General features: G+C 44.8%; 1 protein-coding gene across 1 annotated transcript; it reads left to right on the top strand.

Annotated features, from left to right (window-relative positions):
* Positions 1–2,840: 2,840 nt before the first annotated feature.
* Positions 2,841–11,092, top strand: akr1c1.L (aldo-keto reductase family 1, member C1 L homeolog; the record flags this gene model as incomplete). Its single annotated transcript, NM_001093984.1, is given in 8 exon segments — positions 2,841–2,958; positions 5,946–6,113; positions 6,314–6,430; positions 6,532–6,609; positions 6,693–6,925; positions 7,069–7,234; positions 8,257–8,339; positions 10,804–11,092. Coding segments are annotated over 8 exon segments (975 nt in total). The 3' UTR covers positions 10,847–11,092.
* Between the last annotated feature and the right edge of the window lie 2,439 nt (positions 11,093–13,531).

The following is a 13,531-nucleotide window of genomic DNA, read 5'->3' as shown; positions in this document are numbered from 1 at the left end:
CCCCCCATAACCTGTACTGTATAAGGCTGGAACTACACGATGTGTCTCCTTGAGATCCGACGCGATGAGAGGAAACGGATGCGACAAGAAGGAAGAGCCGAAAATAAGGTAATGGAAATGTCGGACCTTGTCGCTGCGTCCATCCCACACGACTATCGGATGTTAATGCTGCACGTTGCGTCTTTATCAGACAGTCATGTCCAGTCGAATGAATGCAGCGACAAGGTCCGACATTTTTATTAGTTACCTTAAATTAGTGCATCCATATCCTCGCATTCACAATTCAGCAGGAACAGCCCTTTAAGTTTGCTCATAGTCTGTACAGAGAGATCCCATAAAACTATGGCAGCTTAGGTATTCCTCTGTACTAAGCACAATTCAGCAGGAACAGTCCCTAAGTTTGCTCATACTCTGTACAGGGAGATCCCATAAAACTATGGCAGCATAGGTATTCCTCTGTACTAAGCACAATTCAGCAGGAACAGTCCCTAAGTTTCCTCAAAGTCTGTACAGAGAGATCCCATAAAACTATGGCAGCATAGGTATTCCTCTGTACTAAGCACAATTCAGCAGGAACAGCCCCTAAGTTTGCTCATAGTCTGTACAGAGAGATCCCATAAAACTATGGCAGCATAGGTATTCCCCTGTACTAAGCACAATTCAGCAGGAACAGTCCCCTAAGTTTCCTCATAGTCTGTACAGAGAGATCCCATAAAACTATGGCAGCATAGGTATTCCCTGTACTAAGCACAATTCAGCAGGAACAGCCCTGAATTTTGCTCATAGTCTGTACAGAGAGATCTCATAAAACTATGTCAGCTTAGGTATTCCCTGTACTAAGCACAATTCAGCAGGAACAGTCCCCTAAATTTGCTCATAGTCTGTACAGAGAGAGATCCCATAAAACTATGGCAGCATAGGTATTCCCTGTACTAAGCACAATTCAGCAGGAACAGTCCCTAAGTTTGCTCATAGTCTGTACAGAGAGATCCCATAAAACTATGGCAGCATAGGTATTCCCTGTACTAAGCACAATTCAGCAGGAACAGTCCCCTAAGTTTGCTCATAGTCTGTACAGAGAGATCCCATAAAACTATGGCAGCATAGGTATTCCCCTGTACTAAGCACAATTCAGCAGGAACAGTCCCTAAATTTGAATTCCCCTGAGAAATAATGATTTCAAAGAATGAAAAAACAGTCTGGCAGAGATTGAAACGCTCATAACAAACGAGTGCAAAATTACTCAGAGCACTTTCCTAAGCACTTTTGCAATTTACACTTATTTTGTTTTCTAGTTTTTCAGTTATTAACAACAGTTCCACCTGCTGGTCATTTCAGAAAATTAAGTTTATGGGAAAAAGAAAGATTTGTGATCTATCATCTATCCTTTGTTCTGGATTATTTATCACCCTCGGGCACAGGACAGGAGAACATTCTGGACTTTTATATCCCGGGAAGGCCCCCAGTCATCAGGAGGGATCAACGTTCATCCAAAGGATCATCAAAAAGTAGAAGAAAACTTTGACTGTTCCACTGCGCTGTTCCTGCTGAAATCTCAAGGTTATAAGTGATCAGTTTGGCTGCTTCTGCTCTTGGGACCAAGATGGAGACAGTAGGACAAGATGGAGACAGTAGCGTAAGATGGGAACAGTAGGACAAGATGGAGACAGTAGGACAAGATGGAGGCAGTAGGATAAGATGGAGACAGTAGGACAAGATGGAGACAGTAGGACAAGATGGAGACAGTAGGATAAGATGGAGACAGTAAGAAATTAGAATTAAATTAGAATCAGAATGTAATGGGGCTCATTATGAAGGTAGGGATAAAGGACAAACCTTGCCTCGTTTTCTGAGGTTTCCACGTCCATTGTGTGATTTCTCTGGCTAAATCAGGACCTCACACTGACTTCTCTGTTCTGGCCTGTTCTGTATGTTCTGCCCGTGTCTGTATCTGTTTCACAGGGTTCTCACATTTACTCCACATACAGACAGATTGTCATCTCCACTGGGGCAGCAATGAACTGAGCTCAGAAAGCTGTTAGATGCAATGCCTCTGGATGCCACTGGGGGGAGCTATGTGCATAATTCTTATTAGTGGAAATTCACTGGCCTTTTTAGTGAAAAGAAAGAGCTGCCTGCATTGATTACCTTCTTTCTCTGCCTTAATATGCCAAGCAGTACTGACCCAGTGTCCCGCCAACCCAGTGTTCCCTTGTCCCATGAGCATGAGGAGATTCCTCCTGTTTGATCTAAAAGGTCAATCTATTAACATGTTCAACCACTGAAATACACTGAAGATTTATTATCAGTGTTAGAAATTAGGAATGTCTGAACAGTGTATCCAGCTGGGTATTTTGCCACCAGCCAGTGATAAGAAGGGCTGCTGTGACTGTGGGAGTAAACCCCCTGCATAATATTGAATATTCTACATTTTTCAATTCCGTGTGGCTTATTTAACCCTTTAAGTGTTCTAGATCCTAGAATCTGCACTGCTGATATGGAAATACCATCACATCAGAGACTCTAACTTACTCTAACCCGGGTTGCACCTAACCCCTATGGGGGGAAAAACATTGAGGAGCAACATGTGGGGCCCCCCAAAGGTTTCCAGCCAGAACCAGACCTTAAGAGTTAAGCTGGGATTTGCCCAGATCCTACATTTCTTGCATTTATAATAAATAGCTGCTGTGTTTATATGAATCTACTTATGGTAAATAAAAGTCACATGACCTGAATTGGGTTACAGAACACTGGGAGGGTAATGAAAGGGTCGAGGAGGCGGGGCTTAGAATAGATTGTAACTCCAGGGAAGGTGCGGCAGGGACAGAGATCAGTTCAAGCCTTGGAGGGATCAGATCACTCACAGTAACTATGGTGCTGCACAAAGACTCCTACATTGGGCTCAATGATGGGCACAAAATGCCAGTTCTTGGGTTTGGCACTTATGCTCCAGAGAAGGTGAGTGTTGTCACAATCCATTCTGCAGCTTTTCTTATACTGCAGTTCCCAGAATTGCTCAACTGCTGGGAAGGGGGATTCTAATTTGCAGCCATTAGGGACAAAAGTGGGTGCCTGCAATTACACCGCACTTGAGCCCTGGCACTTACCGTATCCTTGGGGTGCATGTTCACTCACATAGACACTCGCATAGAGCCACAGTTGTATTTGAAGGGCTGGGGAAGAATGCTGTTTAAAGGGGTTGTTTGCCTTTAAATTAACTGTTAGTATGACGTAGAGAGGGATATTCTTCAATATTTTTATTCTTCAATTTGCAATTGGTTTTCATTTTTTATTATTTGTGGTTTTTGGGTTATTTGGCTTTTTATTCAGCCGGTGGTTGCTAGGGTTCAAATGACCCCAGCAACCACGCACTGCCTTGTATAAGACACTGGAAAATGAATAGGAGAGGGACTGAATAAAAAGTAGCAATAACGATACATGCGTAGCCTTACAGCACATTTGTGTTTTAGATGGGGTCAGCGACCCCCTATTTGAAAGCTGGAAAGAGTCAGAAGAAGAAGGCAAATAATTATAACGCTCTAAAAAAGAAAAATGAAGGCCAATTGAAAAGTTGCTTAGAATTAGCTGTTCTACAAAATGCTAAACATTAACTTGTTGGGTAAACTGCCCTTTTAAACCGTGGCGTTATGAGGTGGGTGGGGGGGGGCATTTACACCCCTAGAATTTCCCTCTCAAGCAGGACAAGAGCAATTGCCCCAGGACTGCTGATCCCGTGTCCCCCAATAACAATGCAGGTCTTTCTGGCAACTGTACAAATCTCATACTTGTTACATCATCTCTGACCCTTAAACTGGTCACATGATCCCGTGTCTCCTGATAACAGTGTCCGTCTGTCTGGCAGCTAATAATTATTATATTGTATCTTTTATTCTGGGACTGACTGGTCACATGAGACACCGAGTCCATTATTGGGTCATTAATACTCAGGGCTCAGCACCAAATCACTGTCTGAGCTCAGAGATGCCACCAGTAATCATGGGCCTCGTACTACTTAGTTAGGCTGTTATGTTTATGGTTACCTGGACTTCCTGGGATATGAGCCCTGGCAACAAGTAAAATGGGGCCCCAACAAATATAAACCTTTTCATACAAGGGTAATCCACCAAGTTCATTCCTCAGTTATAATCCACCCACCCATGATTCACCCCCCACGCACCCATGATTTACCCTCACCCATTATTAACCCTCACTCATGATTAACCCCCCACCCCCCCATGATTCACCCCCCCATGATTCACAACCCACCATGATTCACTGCCACCCACCCACCCATGATTTACCCCCACCCATGATTTACCCCCACCCATGATTTACCCCCACCCATGATTTACCCCCACCCATGATTCACCCCCACCCATGATTCACCCCCACCCATGATTCACCCCCACCCATGATTCACCCCCACCCATAATTCAACCCCCACCCACCCATGATTCACCCTCACCCATGATTCACCCCACCCATAATTCAACCTCACCCACCATGATTTACTCCCACCCATGATTTACTCCCACCCATGATTTACCCCCACCCATGATTTACCCCCACCCATGATTTACCCCCACCCATGATTCACCCCCACCCATGATTCACCCCCACCCATGATTCACCCCCACCCATAATTCAACCCCACCCACCCATGATTCACCCTCACCCATGATTCACCCCACCCATTAATTCAACCTCACCCACCCATGATTTACTCCCACCCATGATTTACTCCCACCCATGATTTACCCCCCCACCCATGATTTACCCCCCACCCATGATTTACCCCCACCCATGATTTACCCCCACCCATGATTCACCCCCCAACCAACCATGATTTACCCCCCACCCACCCATGATGCACCCCACCCATGATTCACCCCACCCTGCACAACCCCATTCCTTTTGGGGGGACCATTGCCCCTCTGATTCCACACAATGGACTTTTTGGGTATGATATTGTTTTCACCTGTTGCAGGCGTTATGAGGTGATTCACCTTTAAGTTAACCATTAGTATGTTATAGATGCTAATTCTAAGCAACTGTTCAATTGGCCTTCAGTGTCTTATTCAAATCAGTGCATGGTTGCTAGGGTAATTTGGACCCTAGCAACCAGACTGCTGAAATTGCAAACTGGAGAGCGGCTGAATTAAAAGCTCAAAAACCACATATAATAATAATAATAATAATAATAATAATAATAATAAAAAAATTAAACCCAATTGCAAATTGTCTCCTAATATCACTCTCTACATCAGTGGTGTAACTAGATGCCCCACAGCAAGTTACTTTTCAGGCTCCCAAAATGTCTATGTCCCCTTTCAACCAATATGTATTGAAATTGTATATGAATTAGGGATGCACCGAATCCACTATTTTGGATTCGAGCCCCGAATCCTTCACGAAAGATTCGGCCGAATACCGAACCGAATCCAAATCCTAATTTACATATGGAAATTAGGGGTGGAAAGGGGAAACCATTTTTTACTTCCTTTACTTCACTTGTTTCGGATTCGGTTCAGCCAAATCCGAATCCTGCCAAAAAAGGCTGAATCTTGGTCCAATCCCGAACCAAATCCTGGATTTGGTGCATCCCTAATATGAATTAGGGCCTCATGGGGCCCCTCTACCTCCTTGGCCTCCCTGAAGCCGCAGGGTCTACTTCCTCTGTAGTTACGCCCCTGCTCTACATCATACTAAAAGTTAATTTAAAGGGGAACAACCCCTTTAACATTTTAAAGAAGGAAATGTGCTGCTGTATCATGTGTTTGAGTGTTGTAGTTTAACAGTAGCCTAAGGATGGAACAGCAGTTTTCATGCACTGGAACCCCAAGGGCCACTCATTCCCCTCTACTGTTTTTGGCTAGGGGCAGGGGAATGACTGGGAACGAAGGGGAGGCTTCACTGTTCATCTACAAATGTTATTTTATCCTCAGTTCCCCAAGAATATGGCAGAGGAGGGAGTCAAAGTGGCCATTGATGTTGGATACCGCCATATTGACTGCGCTTTTATCTACGGGAACGAGGTGGAGGTTGGACGGGCGATAAGAGCAAAGATTGCCGATGGTACAGTGAAGAGGGAGCAATTGTTTTACACTGGGAAGGTAACCAAGAAACTCACCGTAAATAACTAGGAAACCGTCCATAGCAAACGTGCAGCCTTCATCCCAATTCCAAATATAATAAACTGAAGTCTTTTGGGTTTTTTTTAAACTCCAACTAATGTTTTGGAACAGCCACGTGGCCCTCATAAAATCCAGCCCATGTCATAACTCTAAAACTCTCCCTTCATTTTCCTCATCAGCTCTGGTCCACCTTCCAAGCCCCCGAGAGGGTCCGTCCAGCCCTGGAGAAATCTCTGAAAGATCTTCAGTTGGATTACATGGATCTCTTCATCATCCACAACCCCATAGAGTTCAAGGTGAGTCTATTGATTTCACAGGATACCAGTCCCACCATCAGAAATTCTAGTGCCAACTCCATCCAAAACCCATTCTCATTCTTTCCTTGTTCTTGTTCAAGCCTGGAGATGATCCCATGCCAATGGGCGAAGATGGGAAACCTATTTTCCATAACACAGACCTTAGAGATACATGGAAGGTAGGGTTGTGCCCGTTGGGGTTTATCTGGCTTGTCTGGGGCATTGGTAAAGGGTCGAAAAACAGTGACTTTGTTCCCATCAGGCTCTGGAAGAGTGCAAAGACTCCGGGCTGGTCAGATCCATCGGGGTGTCCAATTTTAACCACAAGCAGCTGGAGCTGATCCTCAATATGCCTGGTCTGAAATATAAACCCGTCTGTAACCAGGTGGAATGTCACATCTACCTGAACCAGAGCAAACTGCTGGAGTTCTGCAAGTCCAAGGACATTGTGCTGGTGGCATATGGTGTCTTGGGTTCCACCAGGGATGAGAACTGGTAAGGTGTTTGTAACGTATGATAAATGCACAGTTTCATAGAGATGAAAGAACCCCTTGTGCTATAGCTGGGCTGGGGTTGTAGGGGGGAACCCAAAACAAGAGGAAAATAATTAGTACCCTAACCCTTCCTTTCTGTTTCAGGATAGATCAGACCACCCCTATACTCCTGGAAAACCCTGTGTTGAATGCCATCGCTAAGAAACACAATTGCTCCCCCGCTCATGTAGCAATGCGGTACCAGCTCCAGCGAGGGGTCGTCGCCCTTGCCAAGAGCTTTACCCCGGCCAGGATCAAGGATAACTTCAAGGTCATAAAATGCAAAAAAAAAAAATGTAAAGAAAATGTACAAATTAAAATGTACACTTAAAGGGCATGTAAAGGCAAAAAAACAAAAAAATCTACAGCATCTCCAATAAACTTCAATTAAAAAATGTGTACACTTTTTATAAGAAACCTGACTGTATGCAGTGAAATTCTGCCTTCATTTACTGCTGTGGATAGGAATTGTCAGACGGTCCCTAACTGCTCTGCAGGGAAACAATCATACTTATGAACAGCAGGGGGAGCCCTTGCCTTCCCAGCCATGCAGAACTCAAGCAGCTTTGTTTGTTTCCCTGTAGAGCAGTCGGCGACTGTGTAGAGATTTGTATTGGATTTTATTTTTGCCTTTACATCCCCTTTACTGCTTCCAACTCCAGCTGCAGGGACAAAGATCATGGAGCCAGATTTAAACAGATAAACTGGGATTCTATTTGGAGGATTATTTTGCTGCAGCCACTGGTTCTGCAGAGTTGGAGAAAGTTTGTGTTAAACAATACAAAAATCCACATTAGATTACATGACAACACATGACCCAGTGCAGTCTGTATATTCTGATTATTAATCAGTCTTGCTGTATCGTCTTATGGCAGATATTATTTGACTTGTGCTGTTTTGAGCATTTATGACGATCCCTAAGCAGCCCAGACCACTCTGAGCATGTGCACAGTCTTGGTCTTGCAAAGATGTATAACAAAGTTACAAGATGGTGACCCCCTGTGGCCAACTTTGAAAGCATAAATTATTTGTTTGATAAGGTTTGTGGTGCAGTAAGTTTAGGTTTATGTCTAGTATACAAAATACAGCATTTCTAGCCTTATTCTACTTTAGACTTTACTTCCCCTTTAAAGGTGGACCACCCCTTTAAACATCTCTATAATGACAGCAGCCAAGTGCCCAGTAATCTTAGTAATATTAGGGCTGCAGGCAGAATTCTGATTGGAGCAGCCATAATTAAGCCTAGGATATATATCTTGATGACGGTGTTAAGCCCAGGCTTCTTTGTTTTAGGTTTTCGACATTCAGTTGGACGACGAAGACATGAAAAATATCGATGGAATAAACAGGAACTTGCGTTATGTCGACATCACTGTGTAAGTGCCGACACTTTCCATAGAATCACCTTCTTTACCATTTCTATTGTGTAAAAGATGAAGGTTCAATCCCCCATAATCCGAACTTTAGATAAAAGTTTCCTCTAGGTCTCTAGTGTCATTGACCTTCTTAATGCAAGTTGCTCCTCCTGCTCTTACTCCCAGCTCTTTGCTTTTGGAATTGCTACTAGAGGCCTTACACAGATATTTATTTGCACCTAAACAGCACTATGTCTGCCCTTCTAGGAGTAAAATCAGAGTCCAACATTGCCCAGTAGTCTCCCTATGCTGACGCAGAGCTGGTAGGCAGGAATCTCATTGGAGCATCCTCTTGCATATTTGATTAAGAGGGACTATCTACCTTCATTTTGTAGGCAACCCCAAGGTTGCCAGGTTGGTGGTTTTTCCAGCCAAATTGGGCTACTAATTTAAAACCCAGGCGGGTTTTGAAAGTACAAACTAGCCAAGGTACAGATTTGGGCTCATTTTTGGGTGTGGGCTGGTGTTTATTTTGGAAACCAGCCAAAGTTTTTTTGCTTGCCCTGATATAGCCAAGCCTGCTTCTTCCAATGTATGTTGGGTAATGTTTACATTAAACAATTTGCCAAGTTGAATGTAAGGCTACAATACCCAGCATGCAATGGGACTGACTTGTGGAGTAGTCGGGAGTTACCAGATTTTGGGCTCTGTACCCCAGTCTCCCATCATTCTTAAGCATTCTCACATTTTCCAGTGACTTTCCTCAATTTCAGACAGTTTTGGGACAAAAATCTGCTGGCCACCAAAATGTCTTACCTGTTTTACCAATATTTATTGAAATCATAGATGTATTGGGGTCTTATGGGACTCCTATACCTCCAGGGTCCCCTTCTGTAGTTACTCCCCTGGTGACGGGCGAATCTGTTCCATTTTGCTTCATGGAAAAAATTGAAAAAGGCATATTTTCATATAAATTAATTTATTGTTTAGGCTGTGATGAAAAATCGCCAACGGTATGGCACTCGCAGCGCTTAGTTTTCCGAAGTCCCCCGAAGTTTTAGGCTACTTTTGAAGTGCCTCTTGGGTGGGTTTGGGCTACTTTTGAAGTGCCTCTTGGCTAGGTTTGGGCTACTTTTGAAGTGCCTCTTGGCTAGTTTTAGGCTACTTTTGAAGTGCCTCTTGGGTGGGTTTGGGCTACTTTTGAAGTGCCTCTTGGCTAGGTTTGGGCTACTTTTGAAGTGCCTCTTGGCTAGGTTTGGGCTACTTTTGAAGTGACTGTTGGCTAGTTTTGGGGTACTTTTGAGTGCCTATTTGCTGGGTTTGGGCTACTTTTGAAGTGGCTAGGGGCTACTTTTGAAGTGCCTCTTGGCTACGTTTGGGCTACTTTTGAAGTGCCTCTTGGCTATGTTTGGGCTACTTTTGAAGTGCCTGTTGGCTAGGTTTGGGCTATGTTTGAGGTGCCTCTTGGCTAGGTTTAAGCTACTTTAAAAAGTGCATCTTGGCAAGGTTTGGGCTACTTTTGAAGTACCACTTGGCTAGGTTTGGGCTACTTTTGAAGTGACTGTTGGCTAGTTTTGGGGTACTTTTGAGTGCCTATTTGCTGGGTTTGGGCTACTTTTGAAGTGTCTGGTGGCTAGGGGCTACTTTTGAAGTGCCTCTTGGCTACGTTTGGGCTACTTTTGAAGTGCCTCTTGGCTATGTTTGGGCTACTTTTGAAGTGCCTGTTGGCTAGGTTTGGGCTATGTTTGAGGTGCCTCTTGGCTAGGTTTAAGCTACTTTAAAAAGTGCATCTTGGCAAGGTTTGGGCTACTTTTGAAGTACCACTTGGCTAGGTTTGGGCTACTTTTGAAGTGACTGTTGGCTAGTTTTGGGGTACTTTTGAATGCCTATTTGCTGGGTTTGGGCTACTTTTGAAGTGCCTGTTGGCTAGGGGCTACTTTTGAAGTGCCTCTTGGTTACATTTGTGCTACTTTTGAAGTGCCTGTTGGCTAGGTTTGAGCTACTTTTGAAGTGCCTCTTGGTTTTGGGCTGGTTTTGCAGCTGACTTTGGCTGGTTTTAATAATTAGACCTGGCAACCCTGGGCAAACCTGATAAACACTTTCCTTTTGAACTGACTGCAATAAGACATCACTGGTTAATAGCTAAGGAGGCAAGAAAGAGCGGTGGGAATCAGCCTAGAACTACAAGGGAGAAGCGAAATGAACCATCAAGCTTTCAACCTTCCTCAGCTCCTAAATCAGCCCAGGCCCAGTCACTTTCACCTGTACCCCATGAGCACCGTGTGGGTTATTTGGAGGTGCGATTAAATAATGGTGCCAACTTCTTGCCCACCCAGTGCTCTTATGAGAAAGCATTGCCATTCAGTGTGACAGAAGGATTATATTCTTGGAATTTCCCCTTTGAGCAGGAACTGCCTGAATTATAATTTGCCATTTCAGGAGAAGGTCATATCTTGTACTAATGATGCAACTGTTCTTTCCTCAGCTGGTCGGACCACCCAAAATATCCGTTCCATGAGGAATACTGATCCCTGACTCTCCCAATGTGCATCGAGCAGAAGATCCACGTTTGCCACTAACCGGCCCAAACTCATTTTGTGCCATGAACAGCCCTCTCCTCCTCTCCTCGTTGCCTGGATATTAAAAGACAAGGGCCAGATATTCCGAATTGTTTCCGGCAATCACCGTTGGATCACTGATACCTACATCCGGCCGCTGAATGTATTCAATGTGATGGAGATGATAAGGTTTAATAAAATCTATCCACGAGGACATTTCTGCTTTTACAGAGCCTATTTACTGATTTTAGGATTATACTCAACATCAAGCTTAATGCCAATGGCAGGCAAAGGATTAGGCTGAGAAATATTTATTTATTGAGCGACAGGGTGATGCCAGCCATAGTTCTTCCATTATTATTAGGGAGGGACGTCTCTGTGCTCAGCAGTTTTGATGTTACCATGTTATTAGGTTAGGGAGTGAGGTTTAATATCAGTTTAAGCAGAGAGTTACATCTTCCGTAATAATTCAAACCCAAAAGATCTGCATAACTCCAGACATGTCAGTGAGATCAAAGCAGTCGTGATGTGCCAACCGGATACCCGACGGGTTGAGTCCGACCTCGCACAGGTGTGGGTTGAGCTCTTCTCCTGCTCTCCCCGCCCACCACTGTCAAATCCCGGCTTCCAGGTTCGTCTTTTATAGACGCTGCACCTGCTCGCCCCGCCCCTTTTGTGAAGTCATCGGCAGGGCCCGGTCGGTGCGGGTCTATAAAAGCAACCCGGAAGTGCCGATGCGGGCGGGCGCTGGCTAAGGGAGGGCGGTTAAGGGTCGGGTGCGGGTTGGCGACATCCCAACCCGCACATCACTACAATGCAGAGAACAGCGTTACCCAAAAGCCTATAATGCCCACTGTTACTATAGGCACCATCTCTCCCTACTATACCTGCTATCCCACAGTTACACTCCCTTCCCAGAGACTATTATCCACTGTTACTATAGGCACCATCTCTCCCTACTATACCTGCTATCCCACAGTCACACTCCCTTCCCAGAGACTATTATCCACTGTTACTATAGGCACCATTTCTCCCTACTATACCTGCTATCCCACAGTCACACTCCCTTCCCAGAGACTATTATCCCACTGTTACTATAGGCACCATCTCTCCCTACTATACCTGCTATCCCACAGTCACACTCCCTTCCCAGAGACTATTATCCACTGTTACTATAGGCACCATCTCTCCCTACTATACCTGCAATCCCACAGTCACACTCCCTTCCCAGAGACTATTATCCACTGTTACTATAGGCACCATCTCTCCCTACTATACCTGCTATCCCACAGTCACACTCCCTTCCCAGAGACTATTATCCACTGTTACTATAGGCACCATCTCTCCCTACTATACCTGCTATCCCACAGTCACACTCCCTTCCCAGAGACTATTATCCACTGTTACTATAGGCACCATCTCTCCCTACTATACCTGCTATCCCACAGTCACACTCCCTTCCCAGAGACTATTATCCCACTGTTACTATAGACACCATCTCTCCCTACTATACCTGTTATCCCACAGTCACACTCCCTTCCCAGAGACTATTATCCACTGTTACTATAGGCACCATCTCTCCCTACTATACCTGCTATCCCACAGTCACACTCCCTTCCCAGAGACTATTATCCACTGTTACTATAGGCACCATCTCTCCCTACTATACCTGCTATCCCACAGTCACACTCCCTTCCCAGAGACTATTATCCCACTGTTACTATAGGCACCATCTCTCCCTACTATACCTGCTATCCCACAGTCACACTCCCTTCCCAGAGACTATTATCCACTGTTACTATAGGCACCATCTCTCCCTACTATACCTGCTATCCCACAGTCACACTTCCTTCCCAGAGACTATTATCCACTGTTACTATAGGCACCATCTCTCCCTACTATACCTGCTATCCCACAGTCACACTCCCTTCCCAGAGACTATTATCCACTGTTACTATAGGCACCATCTCTCTCTACTATTCCTGCTATCCCACAGTCACACTCCCTTCCCAGAGACTATTATCCACTGTTACTATAGGCACCATCTCTCCCTACTATACCTGCTATCCCACAGTCACACTCCCTTCCCAGAGACTATTATCCCACTATTACTATAGACACCATCTCTCCCTACTATACCTGCTATCCCACAGTCACACTCCCTTCCCAGAGACTATTATCCACTGTTACTATAGGCACCATCTCTCCCTACTATACCTGCTATCCCACAGTCACACTCCCTTCCCAGAGACTATTATCCCACTGTTACTATAGACACCATCTCTCCCTACTATACCTGCTATCCCACAGTCACACTTCCTTCCCAGAGACTATTATCCACTGTTACTATAGGCACCATCTCTCCCTACTATACCTGCTATCCCACAGTCACACTCCCTTCCCAGAGACTCCTATGTTGGGCTCAATGATGGGCACAAAATGCCAGTGCTTGGGTTTGGCACTTATGCTCCAGAGAAGGTGAGTGTTCTCCGTTGGCACAGGCATTGCCGGAGCTTTTTGATAATTAGTGCTGGTAAGCGTCAGGACAAATTATCTTCATTATTCAAAATTCATTTTGCATCACTCCAGCTAATCCCAGTATCCCATAACACCTGGAGTTGTATCTGTAAGGAGCTCAGCATATATCTGGTGCAC

Source organism: Xenopus laevis, chromosome 3L, assembly GCF_017654675.1.
Source record: "Xenopus laevis strain J_2021 chromosome 3L, Xenopus_laevis_v10.1, whole genome shotgun sequence".
Taxonomy (NCBI): Eukaryota; Metazoa; Chordata; class Amphibia; order Anura; family Pipidae; genus Xenopus; species Xenopus laevis.
The sequence above is the reverse complement of the archived record's forward strand: the minus strand, read 5'-3'. Positions and strand labels throughout refer to the sequence as shown.